The sequence below is a fragment of the Leopardus geoffroyi genome, chromosome A2, assembly GCF_018350155.1.
Source record: "Leopardus geoffroyi isolate Oge1 chromosome A2, O.geoffroyi_Oge1_pat1.0, whole genome shotgun sequence".
Classification (NCBI taxonomy): Eukaryota; Metazoa; Chordata; class Mammalia; order Carnivora; family Felidae; genus Leopardus; species Leopardus geoffroyi.
This window is the reverse complement of record NC_059331.1, coordinates 116,175,764-116,196,854: the sequence shown is the minus strand read 5'-3', so window position 1 is coordinate 116,196,854 and position 21,091 is coordinate 116,175,764. Positions and strand designations below refer to the sequence as shown.

General features: G+C 35.8%; 1 protein-coding gene across 3 annotated transcripts in view; it reads right to left on the bottom strand.

The window, feature by feature from the left end:
- The window catches only part of STK31 (serine/threonine kinase 31), an 89,209-nt gene that overhangs the window by 47,152 nt on the left and 20,966 nt on the right, over nucleotides 1-21,091 (bottom strand). For all 3 annotated transcript variants that reach the window (XM_045495092.1, XM_045495093.1, XM_045495094.1), the window contains exons 8-14: nucleotides 20,617-20,791; nucleotides 14,621-14,736; nucleotides 12,087-12,246; nucleotides 8,939-9,061; nucleotides 5,056-5,235; nucleotides 2,892-3,008; nucleotides 1,229-1,348 (exon numbers count right to left, since the gene is read on the bottom strand). In XM_045495092.1, coding sequence (XP_045351048.1) covers nucleotides 1,229-1,348; nucleotides 2,892-3,008; nucleotides 5,056-5,235; nucleotides 8,939-9,061; nucleotides 12,087-12,246; nucleotides 14,621-14,736; nucleotides 20,617-20,791 — 991 coding nt within the window. The remainder of the gene's footprint in view (nucleotides 1-1,228; nucleotides 1,349-2,891; nucleotides 3,009-5,055; nucleotides 5,236-8,938; nucleotides 9,062-12,086; nucleotides 12,247-14,620; nucleotides 14,737-20,616; nucleotides 20,792-21,091) is intronic.

Genomic DNA, 21,091 nt, shown 5'->3' with positions numbered 1-21,091 from the left:
TTTGTTTTGTCTCCATTATACTTAATTTATTTTTTTATTCTTGATTATTTATTCTACACAGACATTTAGAATAGAGCAAGGACTCATCAAGTTTAGTTGAATATTACATACACCTCTAATTTAGTCCCACAGATGAAACCACACTAAATTTAAACATAAGTAACATTACCACAAGTAACATTATCCATGTTCTGGACACCCATCACCAGGGAAATGTTAAACCCCAATGATACAGATTTAAACCTCAAAAGTATCATTCTAACTATAAGGTTTTTTGGTTTTGGTTTTGTTTTTTGATCTACCAAATTGGGATCTTCACAGATCCTGACTCACAGATTTCTTTCTTTTTTGTTTTTAAAAATTTCAAGTTTTTATTTTAATTCTACTTAGTTAACACAGAGTTGTAATATTAGTTTCAGAAATAGAATTTAGTGATTTATCACTTACATAGAACACTCAGGGCTCATCACAGTAAGTGCTCTCCCAATACCCATCACCCATTTAGCGCATCACCCATCCACCTCCTCTCCAGCAATCCTCAATTTGCTCTCCATAGTTAAGAGTCTCTTATGGTTTGTCTCCCTCTCTTCTTTTTTCTTCCTTTCCCCTACGTTCATCTGTTTTGTTTCTTAAATTCCACATGAGTGAAATCGTATGGTATTTGTCTTTCTCTGACTTATTTCACTTAGCATAATACACTGTAGCTCCATCCACACATCCATGTCATTGCAAATGGCAAAATTTCATTATTTTTGATGACTAATATTCCATTGTGTGTCTATGCATATATACACCCCCCACATCTTTACCCAGCAATTGCACTACTAGGTATTTATACAAAGGATAGAAAAATAGGGATTCAAAGGGACACATGTACCCTGATGTTTACAGTGGCATTATCAACAATAGTCAAATTATGGAAAGAACCCAAATGTCCAACAACTAACGAATTAATAAAGAAGATGTGGTAAAGGTTAGGTTTTAAACAATACAAGGAAATCAAAGATTTATAACAATCAAAAAATTCAACATTTTTTATCAACTAAATTGTTGTTTCCACTGTAGGATGAATTTAATTACAAATCAGCTAACAATGGCTACACTGTTTTCCTAGCAATAATAAATAATTACCTACACACTGGATATTAAACTATTTGAAAAAAAACTTAAGTCCTAAAAAATTCAAAGCATCAATATATAAGACCAAAAAAATGAAGCATAATCCAACCTCAATACTGTCCTTGTACTTGGATTGTACTGTAGCGATAAGCCTTTCCTCTAAACGGATCTTTTGTAGTACTTGACTATATGTATTTAAAATGATCTCCTTGTCTGCATCACCTTGCTCCTAAGTGAAATAAATCATACATATGGAATTAATGACAAAAGAGTATCCAAAATAATTTAAACCTACAATAACAATGAATAAACTTTAAAATGTTGCCTTTAAGAAATTTCTATTTCAAAGTATTTCTTAAACATGTATCTTTTTCTAAGCAAAAGAGAGACTGATGTCAAAGATGTTCATATAGGAAATTTTGCTCCCATTACACTATTATTCCTATACCTTTCTAGAGTAGTATTAAAGGAAATCAGGGATACCACTCCATTAAATGTAGGAACTAAACAGAACTTCAACACTTTAAATTATTTTCAGAAATCATCTATTAAACACTTCTAAAATCAAGTCTGACAAAGAAGTAAGAACTTCCAGTTATAAAATAAATATGTCATGGAGATGAAAAGTACAGCACAGAAAACATAGTCAATAATACTGCAATAATGTTACAAAATAAACATACAGTGACTAAGCTTATCCTGGTGAGCACTGTGTGATGTACAGAATTGTCAAATTACTATGTTGTACACCTGAAACTAATATAATGCTATATATTAATCATACTTCAACAATAAAATAATAAAATAATAAAAGTAAAGTTTGACTAAACCTTCTAAATACAGACTATTTGAAAATAGGGAAATACAGTAACAGAGATGTATTTTTTAACGCTAATCTGAATAAGGTCGCAAGAGGTAAAAAAGAAATAAGTAAAATGAACAACATAACCAATTAAACTTTTGTAAGCAGCCTGAAAAACTGGGAAGGAGTCCCAGTAAGCAATAATAACATAAGGAGTTATACTAATTTCTAACTTGGCACAGCAATAGAGAACATACACAGTATCTAAAGGAAGATACTAATCAGTCTTGTGTATATACTTCGAAAGCTCTCCCAGATTTTATTTCAATTTTTCACAAATTCTAAAGAGTCTTTCTCTTTGAGTATGATAAACCCAAGAATCAAATGACACAGAAAGCTGATACACTCAGATTAAGAAGAATTTTCCTAGAATTTTTCCTAGAATTAATTTCCTAGGAGTTTTCCTAGAATTAAACATTAGGCTTTATTTTTAATGTGAAAAGTCCTATTAAATGAAAATATTACTCTGTGGTAGAATAAGAGTTTGCATTGTTCTTGGACTAGAACTTGGATTAGAACTTGACAGGGTTAAAAAAAAAAAAAGAGAACTTGACAGTGTTACTATTTAAAAAAATTTTTTTTTCAACGTTTATTTATTTTTGGGACAGAGAGAGACAGAGCATGAACGGGGGAGGGGCAGAGAGAGAGGGAGACACAGAATCGGAAACAGGCTCCAGGCTCTGAGCCATCAGCCCAGAGCCCGACGCGGGGCTCGAACTCACTGACCGCGAGATCGTGACCTGGCTGAAGTCGGACGCTTAACCGACTGCGCCACCCAGGCGCCCCAACAGTGTTACTATTTTAAATAGGTCTATAAGAAGAAAACTAAGATCAGTCTTCATACTTTCTAAATAGCAAGAGAAACTATATTGCTTCAAAGGAAGCAATAATAAAGACTAACATTACTCACAATCAGAGAGAGCTCCAGCTCTTTGCAGACACTTGACTCAGTCTTCTCTAGGATTTCATCAATAACACCAATTGTGTCTTCAGAAGTTAGTGGTTCTTCCACAGAGAGATCGAAAGCCTCATTTGCAAAAAATTAAAACATGAAATATCTCATTTAATTATTTCAATTAGTATTGTGTCCTTATACCTAGAACAGAGCATTAGCCTATGCACTGGGCAATGTGGCAGAAATAAGGATACACAAGAAAGATAAACTACCCTCACAAAACTTACACATCAAAGAAGAAAAGGTAAGGGGCACCAGGGTGGCTCAGTCAGTTAAGCATCTAACTCTTGATTTTGGGTCAGGTCATGATCTCACAGTTCGTGAGACTGAGCCCCCACGCTGGGCTGTGCAGACTGCTTGGGATTCTCTCTCTCCCTGTGTCTCTGCCCCTCCCCTGCTCACATGCACATTCTCACTCTCAAAATAAATAGACATTAAAAAAAAAGTACACACATATTACACACTAAATACAGATTTTTTTTTAACATAATCTGTGGTTAAGAGACAGAAGAGGACAATACAGAGGAAAAGTATGAAAAAAAACAAACAAACAGAAATAAGACCAAGATTTGGGGGGAGGGGAGGAAGTAAAAGAAGCAGTCTGACTAAAAGCTGGTAGGAATCTTGGGGCACCTGGGTGGCTCAGTCAGTTAAGTGACCAACTCTCAATTTCAGCTCAGGTCATGATCTTACAGTCCATCTCATGAGATGGAGCCCATCAGGCTCCATGCTGAAGGTGGAGCCTGCTTAAGATTCTCGCTTCCTCTGCCCCTCCCCCAACTGCATGTACACACACGCATGCACACACATGCTTTCACACTATCTAAAACAAAAAACAAAAAACTGGTAGGAACCTTAAGTGCTCAGGTGAAAAGTTAAAAGCTGATAAACAGTAAGCAGACAATGTCAGGCCTTTCAAATAAAAAAGGCCTTTAATTATACCTGCTATTTGGTGGTGACCTGCTAAGTATTTAGCAATCTGGAGATTAAAAATTAAAGATTAAACCCAGATGACTTCCATCTCATTAGGAAAACAAAGGTATTTTCTATCAGGAAATAGACTTTATTAAAATAAAGTGTTAAACAGAATAAAATCAAGGGCCCAAATTATAGAATATAAAGGTCATAAGTAGTCACTTTGATTTCAGAAATTCAGATATGTGATTATGGAGATATGGATTTGGGATATGGAAATGAAAGAAAAGGGTAAGTGAGAGTTAACCTAAGCAGAGACACAATTCTGATCAATAATATAAGAAGATAAAGAAATAACTTAGTTATACTAATATATCTACTAAGAAGTGCCAAAAATGAAGAGTTCTGGAAGTAGCTGGAGATTAAAGACTTTTTTTTCCAAAACAAAGCTAGAAATGCATGTTTGTAAATCATTCACACAGATAAATGCCACCACGGATATCCCTGCCCTTGCTGAGAAGGTTGTAAAGCAGACAGAAGAACAGAAAAAACAGAGAATCAGTATCAAAATGAGGCTGAAATTTAACTAGGTTTCTGAGTTCATCATACAAAACCATATGCCCCCATAGCTTTTAGAAAATTACATGGTGTTTTTACAGTAATAAATAAGAACTAAAAAGAATGATACACAAAACACCTTTTCTAATATCTAGTATCAACTAAGACTAGTGTTCTTGACTTATTTCAGATATCTTTAAGATATTTAAGATCTCTAGAACGGAAAAGATTTAAACACTGCCAAACAATTCACATATTTTAAGCATGACTAGTCAGTCAACTAATGTTAAAACACGTCTTGCTAAAAAGGAAACTAAACGAAGAGAAAGCTCTACTACCCTCTAAAACACATGTATATACAGTTACACTACAGCTATAGAATATACACTACAACTTGTAATAAATTCCAATAATACTGTCTTATACCCACAACAGCTTACTGAAGCTGTTTTCATATATACTCCTAGAGAATAGAAATATGTAGGTCCCTCACTCCTTCACCCCAGCCCTGTTCTCCTCAATCCCTTTCCTCCTTTTTCCCTCAGAAAAGTAGTAAATTATATTTGAAAAATTATTCCTAAAAAGCCCACATTCCCTGGTTTATGCTGCAACACCAACACCACCACTGGGCAGGAGCTCTTATTACCTTCACAGTGTTCTGGAACCATCCTACAAGACGTTGTAGAGAAACCTCTGTTTCACTTCTAACACTGGTGAACTCCTCTCTTTTACCACACTTCCAGTCATAAAATTTCTTAAGTATTTCTTCACAGTTCACCCCTTCTTTGGCCTTTCCATATACTGCCTCTAAAGAGGTTGACAAATCCTACAGAAAGATATTTCTGTTTATTAAAGTTTAATAACTTCATATTAGGATTCAAACACTATATTATAATCTATGAGACATAAAAGTAGTATGTTGAATCCCTATCCTTGAGAATCTTATAAATAAAACTTAGAAAAGTTAGGTATGAAAGCATAAAACTACGTAGAAGGTGATTTACTTGGACTATAATAGTGTAAGTTAGACAATTCTATTAAGGAAGACACTGAACATATACATGTACTTAAAAAGCATTTTTAAAAGGACTAGATGAGACTTTAGAGCCTAGTTGCTCTCTCTAGGAATCAAACTCTAAAAATGTTGCTGAGGGGCACCTGGGTGACTCAGTTAGTTGAGCATCCAACTCTTGATTTCGGCTCAGGTCATGATCTCAGGATCATGAGATTGAGCCCCACATTGGGCTCCATGCTCAGTGTGGAGCCTGCTTTGGGATTTTCTCTCTCTCTCCCTCTGCCCCTTTCCCCACTCATGCTCTGTCTCTTTCTCTCTCTCTCAATTTTTTTAAAAATTTTTTTTTAAAAATTAGAAATGTTCACTGAAGCAAGAGAAAAACTTAAAAGGTCCCAGAAATTTTTATCACAAAACTCTTAAGAAACCTTTGGAAAGACAGAAGACAGTTGGTGCTTAGCAAATAATGAATATAATCACTGCAAAGTGGGAAAAAGCCTGCACTGCAACAGAAAATAGCATGTAGGAAAAGAAAACCTTCTTCATATGCCCTTCTCTCTCACACTGGAAAGCAGAAGTACAAAGCAAGAAGCAATGGGTTTACACAAGTACAGTATAGGAACCTAGATGAGGCAAAAACTGATAACCAGTACAGAAAAGTTGCCCACTCCTAAACACTTTTCTTCTCTTTTCCCATGAATACCTGGTAGCATTTACACCCAAGGGTAGTAGCCCTGGAAAACAGTAGTTAGTGGCTAAGGCAGAGGGACTGGGAGGTCCACTGAACAGTAAGATCCTCTACAAGAAAAGCCAACAGGAAGTATCTGAACCCAGATTGTAACCCTAGAAGCTCTGACAAGCTATCCCATCCTATTCCCTAAACCACCCGAAGTCTTTTAAGTTATGGTCCAAACTTTCACCCCTTCCTAGGACCCCTCTACCACCCTATCCCATACCTACAAAACAGCACAAAACTAAGACAGCTTATAGTTTTCAAAGGGAATATAAGATCTTTGAAGGGAGGTTCAGAGGAGGGTGAAATGTGTGAATAAAACAAGAACTCTGAAAGAAACATAACAAATTAAGTCATCTTATAAAAAGGAAAGTCACGAACTCAAAACAAGCATAACAAATACTCTCAACAAAAAGAAATATTGAAAATACAAAGCGAAACCAATTATTTACAAACAAAAACCAACTGAAGTTATTAAGAATAAAAAAAATAATCTTTGAAATAAATAGCACAATGGGTTGGCTAAGCTGCAAAAAGGATACAGCTAGAGAACCAATTAATGAGCTAGATGGTTAAGTCAAGGATTCCTCAGATACCTCCAAAAAGACACAGAAAAGGATAAAAAAAAAAAAAAAAAAAAAACAGAAAAAAATGGATTAACAATTAAAATATGTAGAGAACATTCTGTTAGATCTCCATTTAACAGAAGTCTCAGAATGAGAAAAAGTAAATGGGGGGAAAGGAGGAATAGTTATCAAATATTTATCAAATATTTCCTAGAGTTAAAGAAAGATATAAAACCTCAGACTAAACTGACTCAGATTAAATCTAAACTTAAATATGTTTAGTGCAATTTAAGGAACAAAGTCAAGGGCAAATGTTAAAGTTTCCAGTGAGGGAAAAGGTCACAGAACAAAAGGCAGACTGATACCAACAACAACGGAAATAAGAAAACAACGGATTACTGTTGTCAAAAGCTTGAAGGAAAAATGGGCTTTGGACCTAATATTTTATAGCCAACTAAACAAATGTTTAAAGTGCTTAAATGTAAGCAATTATTTTAGTGTTTAAATAAGATATCCTGAGACATTTAATACCTCACAAAAATCAACCACACAAAGACATCTTTGAAAGCACTCTTAGAGAAAATACTTTCATACACAGAGAAAAATCAAAAGATACCAACAATTTATAAAACAAGAATGAGGCAATAACTCTAAAGTTTTTTATCTGAGTTATCCTATACAATACCCATAACACTCTGTGCCTAAAATCCTAAACAACTGTGGTTGTTCGGTTACCCGATCTGGGAAAGGGAAATTCAGAGGAGGAAGACACACCACAGGCAAGTGAGAATGTTCTAAGATATAGGGGGAGAAGGTAGAAAAGGAGGGAAAAAAAAGAATCCATGATAAAAATACAAAATAATTACAGAAATAAGTTCTATTAAAACAGTAATTACAAATACATAAATCAAGTTACCCATCAAAAGATAATTTTATACATTAGATTCTTTTAAAAAATGATCCATTAGTTGGGGCACCTACGTGGCTTAGTCAGTTAAGCCTCCGACCTTTGATTTCAGCTCAGGTCATGACACAGCTCATGAGTTTGAGCCCCACATCAGGCTCTGCACTAACAGTGTGCAGCCTGCTTGGGATTCTCTCTCTCTCCCTCTTTCTCTGCCCCTCCCCGGCTCAAGCGCTCTCTCTCTCTCTCTCTCAAAATCAGTAAACTTCAAAAAAAAAAAAAAATGAGCCATTAGCATGTTGTCTAAGAAAGACATTTAATTTAAAACAAAGGATGGGAAAAAGGAAAGATCTACAAAGCAATTATTAACCAAAAAAAACAGGTGGAATAGGAATTTTTAAAGGAAACTATTTTAACACCACAAGGGAAAAACAAAGTTATATAGTGGTTAAAAAGAAAACCAAGTTTAAGGGCATCTGGGTGGCTCAGTTGGCTAAGCATTTGAGTCTGGCTCAGGTCACAATCTCATGGTTCATGGGTTTGAGCCCAGTGTCAGGCTCTGTGCTGACAGCTTGGAGCCTGGAGCCTGCTTCAGATTCTGTGTCTCCCTCTCTCTCTCTGCCTCTCTCTCTCTGTCTCTCTCAAAAACCAATAAGCATTAAAAAAAAATTTTTTAATAAATAAATAAACATCCTGGAGTTAAATGAAGAAATGCTGAGGACTTTCAGAGAAAAATTTTAAACATCATTAAAGGAGACAATTAAAAAAAAAAAAAAGATCTGAATAAGTGAGGAGAAAAATTATGTTAAGAGGTAGAATGATAATACTGTCATGCCCATTCACTCCAAATTAAAGTCATTGCTAGGATGGAGGGAAAGGGCTGAAGACAAAGTTCCATAACATCCTATAGCTATTATACTCTAGCTCCTAATCCTGGATCTTAAAAGCCCTAAAACTCAAGGATCAGGACTCTTGTAACTCTTGACGTGACCCTACCAGATTTTCTGCTAAAAACAGGGATTCACATGCCTGCTACTGCTTCTGTCTCTATGAGCTTTCCCAGGGAATGCTGCTCTAGCAAGCATGATGTGTCTGCCCATTTTACCTTATTTGCAAGATAGACACACGCACATATATATAAATATTAAATAGATAAATGTAAAATTTTAATTCTATTAAAAAAATCAGAATTCATCAAAGAAGACAAGAGAAAATTTAGCAGCCATCAGAACTATCTGAGGTCTCTCGGCTCATTTCACCTCTCAAATGATAAACATATTTTAATGTATATATAATATATTTTTGAATTCTAACCTGCAATGTTTTCAAGCGTTTATTAAGAGGTAACTCATCTACTTCCAGAATAAAAACTTCTACTGCCATGTTCAGCTTCTGTTGCACTTCATTTCTTTTGGCAATCAAAATACTCACTTCATTCTGGAAAAAGAAAACAAAGAATAACCGTCATTAATACATCAGGTTTTTGTTTTTTTTTTTACATACTGACCTATATTAAAAAAAAAATGATCTCTTAAAGTGAATAAAATTTAACATTATAGGAGCGCCTGGATGGCTCAGTCGATTAAGCATCCCACTCTTGGTTTTGGCTCAGATCATGATCTCACAGTTTCATGAGTTCAAGCCCCAGGTTGCACTCTGCACTGACAATGCAGAGCCTGCTTGGGATTCTGTCTCCCTCTCTCTCTGCCCATCCTTACTTGCACTGTCTCTGTCTCTCTCAAAATAAATTAATTTTAAAAAATTTAACATTACATTCTTCAAACACAGTAGCCTTTAAGACAACTCTCTCAAAAACAAACAAAAAAAGACAAATATATCTCTCCTGAGATCGCCAAACTCACAGTTCTTTCCCTTAATTAGAAATAAGACATTTAACAATCCTAATTTTTCCTGTTATTTGTGCAACAATGAAATTTTTGTTTTTCTTAAGAAAATTATACAAGTTCTATTATTAATTACAACTACCTCCCTCCTACTCCCATTCCACCCTCAATTCCTTCATCTACTTATCCTTCAAGATTCACTTAATCTCCACCATAGTAAAACCTCCAATTTGCCTAGGTTTATAGAGATATCCAAGAACCCCATACATGATTTCTATTATAGTACTTATCGAACTATATTGAAACTATTTGTATATCTATCCCATACCCAAGAAGGATAGAGAAGATCATGTCTTAAACAAATCTGTATCTTTGCTACCTGTAACAATATCTGGCATGAACACTTAAAAGCTTTAGTTTTAGGGGTGCCTGGGTGGTTCAGTCAGTTAAGCATCTGACTTTGGCTCAGGTCATGATCTCATGGTTCATGGGTTCAAACCCCATATTGGTCTCTGTGCTGACAGCTCAGAACCTGGAGCCTGCTTCAGATCTGTGTCTCCCTCTCTCTCTGCCCCTCCCCCACTCGTGCTGTGTTCTCTTTCTCTCTCTCAAAAATAAATAAACATTAAAAAAATTTTTTAAAGCTTGAATTTTAGAATATTTTTTGTGTCCACCCAATCAGACCATTTTATAGCTTTATAGACTAAAGAAAAGAATCTCTTCATCAAAAATACAAATACATAAATGAAAATAACAATACTAAGACCCAAATTAAGTTCAATAAGGGAAATAAAATGGCAACTTTGAGTGGCAGCTATGACTGTATTTATCCAATAATCCACTCTTCAGCCTATCAAATGAGCTTTAGGGCAATGAAGCCTAAAAGTAAGTCCTGAAAATATTAGCAATAAGTAGAAACAAATATCACTTTAAAAAAAAAATCACATTTGGGGCGCCTGGGTGGCGCAGTCGGTTAAGCGTCCGACTTCAGCCAGGTCACGATCTCGCGGTCCGTGAGTTCAAGCCCCGCGTCAGGCTCTGGGCTCATGGCTCAGAGCCTGGAGCCTGTTTCCGATTCTGTGTCTCCCTCTCTCTCTGCCCTCCCCCGTTCATGCTCTGTCTCTCTCTGTCCCAAAAATAAATAAACGTTGAAAAAAAAAAAAATCACATTTGTTCTACTAAAATACTAAGTCCTGGAGCTACATTAAGCCCTCTTCCTTTCTGTCTTGAATCACTGTCCTATGCTCAAACCAGAAAAACAAAAGTTAAAAAACAATTCTTATTCATCTTATTACATGAAAATACATTATGAAATATTTTAATATTGATGGTACAGTTTAAATGGGGAGAGAATAAATATACTCTGCAATCAGACATACCTGGGTTGAAATTCCATATTAACACTTAGAGCTAAGTAATCTTCAGCAACTTCCTTAAGCTACGTGGGCCTCAATTTCCTCATTTATAAATAAGAGCAAAAATGTCCTTTCAAAAGTAAGTGTAAGAAAAAGTTTATAAAGTACCTATTAACATTACCTGTGTTTCATAGAGATTCAAAACTTCTTGCTTCTGTCACTTTTTTTTCTTCTATCATCAGAATTACTCAGTTAGGGTCAAATATGTAAAATGACACAAATATAATCGCTTCTCCAAATTAAACATCCCCGACATTTCCAAAGGCCTAGTGATTCTGTTCACTTCTCAACTGAGAGCCAGCTAAGTTGCCAACTGGGCAGCCCAGGTATGAACTGGGAAGACGACTTTCAGAGTATAATCCCCAGAGGCAGAAATCACCAACACTTACAACAAGGCAACTCCAAACACAAGTATAGAGCTTACAGGTACTTTGGAAAGCTACGACTGTGGTGAATTATCTTTACATGAAAAACAAGGGTTCTGTTCAGCTCAATATGATAAACTAAAGAAAACTGTGAGAGGAAATAAATATACCTGTACCTATGCTAATAAAGAATTCATAGGAAATAATCCATTCTCCATACCCCTCCCCTACCCACAAATAATCACCTCTAAACAAGGGGTGCTTTAATAGCATTTAATAGTAAGGCAGAGTTGAATACTGAAGCTTAAAACACACCAATCAGACCCAAAAACAAGATACATTAGCAAGTGTCAAAGTCACCCTGGCTTACAAGCTTCACTCCCCTCAAAAGCCACCATCTTTTATAGGCATAGCTTCCAAGATCCCTCAAGGATGGTATGCCCAGTTGCAAAAGCCTCCACCAATTCTTTGTACTTTATAGCTCCTCAAGTCCAGATATAAATTACCAACTAGGAAGTTTTATTTATCTAAACTAGTAACATGACTGAATTATCATTTTATCAAATTACCAAGGGAACAGAAAGAGAATTATCCAAAGGTCAAATTCTCATGCAAAAGGGGAAAAGATTTTGTTGACGCTTTATCCGCAGTCACCATTATCTATCCTACTTTTTTTTAATAAGGCAATAAAAGATATCAAATTATTAACATGAAGATGCTATAAAAATTAAAGATTTCATACAAAGTAGCACTACAGTATCTACAATCCTTCTTTTTCAAAAGATATCTCCTTATGTTCAACAAATAAAACCATAACAGAAAAAAATTCTTGACCTACCACATTTTCACAAATTTGTATGTTCTCCTGAGCAAGACTGTATTCTGCCCAAATTCTCTCTAATTCAGTCAAAGAAGCTGGGTTAGTAAAGCACTCTTCCTCTAACACTTGCAAAGCATCTGAAAGGTCATTTCCAAAACGAACATTGATGTTGACACGTCTATTCAAAAACAAAAGTAAAAAGGAAAAGATCAAAACATTTTTAAGTTCAGGACACCTGGGCGGCTCAATCAGTTAAGCATCTGACTTCAGGTCAGGTCATGATCTCGCCATTGGTTGAGTTCGAGCCCCAGATGAGGCTCCAAGCCTAGAGTCTGCTTCAGATTCTGTGTCTCCCTCTTTCTCCTCCCCTCCCCTGCTCATGCTCTGTCTCTCTCTCAAAAATAAACATTAAAAAAAAAAAATCTTTTAAATGGATGTGGGAAGAAGTTACACTTAAATTATAATGGTCCAAAGTAACTACGTACAACATTAACATGAAGAGGTACTTTTTAAAACCTTACGTAAAATCATAAATAATTGGTATAACTTATAATTAAACATACATTTGATTGAGGGGCATGTGGGTAGTTCAGTCAGTTAAGCATATGACTCTTGATTCTGGCTCAGGTCATGACATCACTGTTCAGTTCATGAGATCAAGCCCCACATCAGGCTCTGTGCTGACAGCGTGGAGCCTGCTTGGGATTCTCTCTCTCACCCTCTCTCTCCCCCCCTCCTCTGTTCACACGCATGTGCTCTCTCTCTCAAAATAAACAAACATTAAAAACTTAAAAATATCTGATTGAGAAAAAGAGCAAATAAAACTTGTTAAAAAACCTTTACATAAAGGACAACTTTGGAAGTCTGCAGAACTTTAAATGATATCAAACAGACCTTAAATTTTGGTCTACAATTAGATTTCTGAATACTTCCTTAAAAATGTTAGACTTGGCCAATCTTGCTTACCAAGACTACAGCCACATAGTCTTTGTACCTTAATAAGCAGATTAGCATTTGAAAGCAAAAGAAAAAACAAAAAAACATTTGGAGAAGCAGGCCAGTTAGCAAAACCAATGAGGACCATCCATATTCTTTTCTCTAGTTTCCAACTAGACTGCCACCATTCTAACAGCACATTATTTCCTCAAAGATGGATTAAAATTATTGAGTTATTTTGGTCCTAAGTCTGACTCACAGCTGTGCCAGTGTAGCCACTTAATTTTTGGTAGTGCATCAAAAGTTGATTAGGTTCTAGAAGGACAAAATTACTCAAACTACCTAAAGGCTTATAAACCAGATGACAACTGATGGATTTATACTGGAGTATATAAATTTCTACTGGACAAAACACCAACACACAGTATTAATTCAGGTCACCAACTTCTTAGTGTTTGAAAGTACATGAGAAAATGAATTACTGATTTAAGTTCTTTGTGTAGATTGGAAAGGGAACTAAGTTGTCTTGAGAACTATTTTTTTCCACATTCCAGAACAGGGTGACAAATTATCACTAACCAACAATAAAGCTATTCTCTATTAATATAAAATACCTACATAAATCATATATGGAGTCTAAGAAAAGCCAAATAAACTGTGTACAAGACTTGCTTACCAATTTCTTCTTCTTTTGACTCTAGGAAGACTACTTTTCTGACTGTATGAAAACCACTTTTTTCTTTCTTTAGATAGAGTACTATTAAGTATTTAAATTACCGAAATCTATGGGGTACCTGGGTGGCTCAGTCAGTTAAGTGCCCAACTTCAGCTTGGGTCATGATCTCGCAGTCCATGAGTTCAAGCCCTACATCAGGCTCTGAGCTGTCAGCACCTGGTGAGTCTGGAGCCTGGTTCAGATTCTATGTTTCCCTCTCTCTGTGCCCCGCCCCCACTTGTAGTCTGTCTGTCTCTCTCTCTCTCTCTCTCTCTCTCTCTCTCTCTCTCGAAAATAAATAAAACATTAAAAAATAAAATGAAATAAATTACTGAAATCTTTAGTTTCAGTATAAGCCTGAAAATAACACTAAGAACTCCAACTGGACTTAGTAGTTTCCCATCAAACTACCACTTAGAACTTGTGTTAATTTTTACATTTCACTCTCATAGATGACTTTAGAATATAACTCCATGTGGGGGCGCCAAGGTGGCTCAGTTGGTTAAGGGTCTGACTTCGGCTCGGGTCATGATCTCATGGTTGGTGATTTCGAGATCCGCGTCGAACTCTGTGCTCACAGCTCCAAGCCTGGAGCCTCCTTCGGATTCTCTCTGCCTCTCTCTGCCCCTTCCCTGCTCGTGCTCTGTCTCTCTCTCTCTCCCTCTCAAAAAATATATAATAAACATTCAAAAAAAAATTTTTTTTAAGAATATAACTACATGTAATGACAAAGGAATGCTGACAAAAATACTATAAAATTTATCTCAGGAGTTTTAGTTTTTCTCTTTGAGGCATAAAAATATAAAGATTAAGTCTCAAAGCAAAAATGGTGGGCATACAAGTTAAATAAAGTACTAACAAATTAGCAATTATTTTAAATTGTCCTTCTTAAAAAACCTACCTAATTTCTTTCAGTATTTCAACCTTAGCTGCCAGATTTTTCATTCTGGTACCTACACGGGTCTTCAGAGTGCTTTCTAAATGTTTAGTCAAATCCATGGTAGTTGCTTTCTCTTGCTGCAACAAAAAATAAGCACATCTTAGTGAGTCTCAAACAGGAAACTGTATTTCTACTGTCACTTACATGATTTTAAGGCATAACTAAAATTTTAAAGGTTAAAAAATTTGGGGGCACCTGGCTGGCTCAGTCAGTGGAGCATGCAACTCTTCATCTTGGGGTCATGGGTTTGAGCCCCACTTTGGGCACTGAAATTACTTTAAAAAAATTTTTTTAATGGTAAGCCAGAGGACAACTGACTTCCCTATAAATTGGGATCTGAAAAAGATAATATATTCCAGGCTTCTGCCTTCACACAGATTAGGGACTCATTCATTGAGTCAGATTAGGATTCATCCTAATAAGCCAAACAGAAACAAATTTCATATAATACATGTCTTAATACTTAAATTTTAAAAAGATAAGTAAAAGATCCCCATAGAAACCCAATGATTCTCAATGACAATTTATTTTCTGACAAAGTCTTATGTCATTCTACATTTCAAAAGAATCAAAAACATTATTTACTTGACCCAAACTAGATTAAACTCCCTGATTTACAAAGACTACATTAAAACAAATCTTTAACACAAGCTGCTAATGAATTATATGTGGAAGAGAACTATAAAATATGAGGGAAAGGATCATTTAGATCTAAAAAAACTGTGAAATTAAACTCAAATATCTTGAATTTATTATTAATCCACTTATAAAAAATAGAACTCAGATAAAAACAGTATGGTTTTTAAGACAAAGAACAAGTAAGACAAACAGAAAATATGTCAAATTTAAACCCAACCACATCAATAATCACATTAAATGAAAATTAGCTAAACATTCCAATTAAAAGATAGGAGATTATCAATCTGGATAAAAAAGTTTACATTCCACTATATGCTAAGACACACTAATCAGACACAAAAAGATAAAAATTAAAGGATGGAAAGGATATACCATGCAAACATGGCTATATTAATATCAGGCAATGTGGACTTTAACACAGGAAACATTCCCAAGGATACTGCATAAAGAAGAGTCAATTCATCAGGAGGACACAGTAATCCTAAATGTGTATGCAATTAATAACAAAGTTTCAAATTCACACAGTAAAACTTAACAAAAAAGGAGAAAACAGACAAAACCACAATAATATTTGGAGATTTCAACACTCCTCCCTGGATATGGATCAGACAAATAGACAGAAAATCAGTCAGGATACAAAAGACTTCAACAACACTATCAACTGATTCGAACTACCTAACATTTATAAAACACTCTACCCAACAACTATAGAATACACACAACTTTTTAAAGTACAAGGAGCATTTCCAAAGACAAACCATATGCTGGGTAATAAAGCAAATACAATAAATTTTAAAGAACTGAAATCATAGAGTATGCTCTCTGATACCAAAAAATTAACTATTTCCCCCAAATTAATTGAGGGGAAATCTCCAAATATGTTAAAATTAGGCAACATTAATTCATAATTCAAAAAAATCACAAAATAATTTTAAAAACATGTTTAGGGGAACCTGGGTGGCTCAGTTGGTTGAGTGTCAAACTTCAGCTCACGTCATGATCTTACAGCTTGTGAGTTCAAACACTGGGTCAGGCTCTGTGCTGACAGTTCAGAGTATAGAGCCTGCTTTGGATTCTGTGTCTCCCTCTCTCTCTGCCCCTCCCCCACTCAGACACTGTCTCTCTGTCTCTCAAGTAAATAAACACTGAAAAATTTTTTTTTAATCACACAGCTAGTAAAATAAATTAAATAAATTAAAAAATAAAAATGTTTAATTAATAAAAAACAAAATATCAAAATCTGTGGGCTACAAATAAAGTGATGATTAAAAGGAAGTATCTTTCGGGGCACCTGGGTGGCTGAGTCAATTAAATGTCCGACTTTGGTTCAGGTCATGATCTCGCTCAGGTCGTGATCTCGCAGTTCACAAGTTCAAGCCCAGCATCAGACTCTGTGCTGACAGCTCAGAGCCTGGAGCCTGCTTCGGATTCTGTGTCTCCCTCTCTCTCTCTGTTCCTCCCCTACTTGCACTCTATGTATCTCAAAAATAAAGATGAAAAAAAATTTTTTTAATTTTTTTAAAAGTACTTTAAATGTCATAAAAGAACAAAAGATTTTAAAAAATGATATCAATTTCCATCTAAAGAAACTAGAGGGGCAAATTAAAGAGGAAGAAAGGTAATCATAAAGCAAAGAAATCAATACAAAAGAAACAATAAATTAAAAAACCAAGAGATCTAGGATGCCTGGGTAGCTCAGTCAGTTAAGTGTCCAACTTCAGCTCAGGTCATGATCTCGTCGTTCATGGGTTCAAGCCCCACATAGGACTCTGTACTGACAGCTCAGAGCCTGGAGCCTGCTTCAGATTCTATGTCTCCCTCTCTCTGTCTGCCCCTCCTCTGCTTGCACTGTCTCTCTCTCAAAAATAAAAATAAACATTAAAAAAATGTTTTTAACCAAGAGATCCAAAAATCAGTTCTTTGAAAACATTAAAAACTTCACATTTCTGGTCCAGCATGTAAAAAGCCTAGAAATCACCACACCATCTTAACAAGTAAAAAAACTAAATAAACTGAAACAGCAACAAGTCTTGAAACTTTACATGAGGTGAGGTCACAGGGCAAAACTGCTACCCCCAAAACTAGAGAGACAGGCAAATAAAAGCCATCCACAACTTAACTAGAGCAGAAACTTCTGAGGGAAGCAGTCTGGTATAGGTACACCTCAACTTTAACTGACAAATGCTGAAGGCTCAAGGTGAACAACTTGGAGTTAGAAACTCCAGGCAGACTGTCATCAGGACGTCCATCTGTTTTGTGAATCTCTACCTGGTTCTCATAATATAAATATAAAAAAGTCCCCTCAAGCTCCCAGGGAAAGGGGAAAAGGAACCATTCTGAAATATGCCAGAGTATTCTATTCTTAACAAGATCTGCCCTCATGGAAACTATTTAAACCAAGCCTAACTTGCTGGGGTTTTATCAGAGACTAACCTGAGGGAAGGAAAATACCCAACTCTAGCCCACTCTAGCCACCCTGTCCTACCTAAAAGGGGTGGGCGGTGGGGGGAAGCTTGTGTGAAATTCAAAGTCCAGAGACAGAGGACTATAAAATGCTCCTTCCTCCCCCACACCTTATCACCACATTACTAAAGGCTTGATTACAGCAAATCCCTTTACCCAGGACATTATGCCCAACTACCAATAAAAAATTACAATATATAGGAAAAGACAAAAAAACACAGTTGGAAAAAATAAAGCAAGAATCAGAATCAGACTCAGACATGGCATGGGTAGATACTCAAACTGTCAGGCCAGAAATTTTAAACATGGTATTATTAATATGCTATGGGCTCTAACACATAAAGTAGACAGCATGCAAGAACAGACAGCCACTATAAACAGAGAGACGGAAATTCTAAGAAACATACAAAAAGAAATGCTAGAGATCAAAAACACTATAGCAGAAATGAACCATTTTGATGCACTTATCAGTAGACTGGACACGGCTGAGGAAAGAATCTTTGTAATCCAAAACATGTGAATTCATATGTCCACAAAAAGAGGTGTACAAAAGTAAGTACACAGTGGTTTCATTCATAACAACTAAAACCAGAAACAACCTAAATACAAACTGTGGTATATTGCTACAATGGAATACTACTCTGCAATAAAAAATGAACAAACTTCTAATACACACGACATAGATAAATCTCACAAACAATATGTTGAGTTAATGAAACCAGATGCAACAGAGTATGTATCAGAAGATTCCATTTATATAAAGTACAAGACTAAAACTAAACTATGGTGATATAAATCAGAATAGTGGTTGCCTTGGGTAGGAGGAAGAGAACAGACTATAAGGAGGCACCAAGGAACTTTATTAAGTTGAACTAAACATTTTTAATGTTGAGTAGGTAAAGTAAATGGCCTTTAATCCATTTACAGTCTTCATGGAAAAGGACAGAGGAACACACTCAGAGAAAAGAAATAAAAGGCAGGTGATTAATCTCCTTGTCAATTAGACTTCTAAAGAAAACAGACTATTTTCTAAGAGGAAGAGTTCTTATCTCTGAAATGCCCTTAGGAGGATGTCCCTAGATAAATGAATAGTATTTATAATAGTTAGAACCCAAGATTTATGGATTTATGAGGCAGAGCTCCCTAGGGATATGGGTTTATGGATTTAACGGCTGAAAATTCAGTTCAGTTACCAATCCTGACCATTGATTTATTGAGCCTAATGAAACCCTGATTAAAACAAAAAAACAAACAAAAAAAAATCCAGGGATGCCTGGTGGCTCACTCAGTTGGTTAAGCGTCTGACTCTTGGTTTCAGCTCAGGTCACAATCTCACGGTTCATGGGATCAAGCCCCACTCTGTTCAGAATCCCAAGGATTCTCTTTCCCACTCTCTCTCTGCCCCTCTCCCCTCAATAAATAAACTTTAAAATAATAATAATTAGATTTTAGGGAACTTCCAGATTAGTGAACAAACCAATGTGCTGGGAGAGTGGCAAGCTAAAATAAAATACCCTTGCTCCCCTACCCCACCTCCACCCTCATCATAACATCCTCGGTGCATCTCTTCCTTTTATTTGGTTGTTCCTGCATTATATTCTTTATAATAAAACTGTAATCATAACTATAGCACCTTCCTGAATTCTGTGATTTGTTTCAGTGAATTATTGAACAAAGAGAGTAGGGATCATAGGAACCCTCAATTTATAGGCAGAAGTGGGGTAGCTGGGGGACATGATTATGGCTGGTATCTGAAACAGAAGTCTTATGGGACTGAGTCCTTAACTTGTGGGTCTGTGCCAACTCCTGGTATTTAGTGTCACAAACGAAATGCAGGACATCCCGGTGGTGATATGAACTGTAGAAACAGTGTTGGAATAGTACATTTAGTGTACATTTATTCTAATGTACATTAGAAAAAGTGTACACATTTAAAAAATACACAGTATTCTTAGGGGAAAAAATGTCCCGAATCTAAGCAAACCTTGAGACCTAACTACCATAAAAGGAAATAGATGGAGATAAAGGAGCCTCTTAAGCACCGCAAGGATGCAGATTAAGCAATTTAAAGAGACTTATCATCCAAAATGCAATGCATAGACCTGACTGAGATACTGAGTGGAAGAAACTAAAGAGCATTCATAGAAATCCAAGAAATCTGAACATTGGATATTAAAAGATATTACAGAATGACGGTTAATTTGTAAGTGTGAACAGTATAATGGTTGTCTTTTTTGAAATTATTTTCAACTAGACATACACACTAAAACATATACAGTAGAATATTATGAATGGGATTTGTTTTAAAATAACTCAGGAGGAAGTAACTAGGTGGCTCAGGCCCAACAGTGCAGAGCCTGCTTGGGATTTTCTCTCTCTCCCTCTATCGCTGCTCGTTCCCTGCTTGTGCTTTCTCTCTCTCTCTCAAAGGAAATAAACTTAAAAAAATAAAATAACTCAGGAAGTACAGATTTTTTTTTAAAAGATTGCCCATGTGTTTAATAATTGTAAAATTAAGTGATGAGTACACAGGATCAATTATTCAATTCTCTCTCTCCTTCTGGAATGTTTGAAATATCTCATAGTTAAGTTTTTTTAAAAAAACATAAAAGGAAATGTAAATGAGAAATTATTAATTAGTCCTTCAAACATTCAATGAAATCCAAAGATGATTAGTTTGGAGTATAAGACAAAATTTCATCTGTAAACAAATATAAAGAAAGGACAGAGTGAGAGAAGGGAGAGAGAAAAGGAAGACGACACAAAGTAACAGAAAATTAAACAAAGAAGAGCAGAGGAGTACACAGATTTCCTAGCTGTTCATTCTTTACCTTATACCAGTGAACATACCATACCTGCAGCTCCTGGATGGTCTGTTCTACTTTGGATTCTAAAGTTTTATAACTTTCAAGAAGAACCTCTTTTTCTGCTTTAAGCCTTTCATTTTCTTCAATCAGTTTCTGGTCCTGCTTAATTTTTGCCAGGCTGACATTAGACCCTAGATTCAAGTCTCCAACAGCCAAACTGTCCCTATTAAAAGCAAATTCACTCATTTTAAAAACCAAATTGTGTAAGGCTGACAGAGATCACAAACTAAATCATCCTAGAATTTTTATACCACACTATACCTTAAGTTAATTTTGAAAACTAATTTAAAACCTTTATCTAGTTTGGGGCACATAAGTGGCTCAGTCAGTCAAGCATCTGACTTCAGCCCAGGTCATGATCCTCTGCTTTGTGGGTTCAAGCCCTGCGTGGGGCTCAGTGCTGACAGCTCGGAGCCTGGAGCCTGCTTCAGATTCTGTGTCTCCCTCTCTCTGTGCCCCTCCC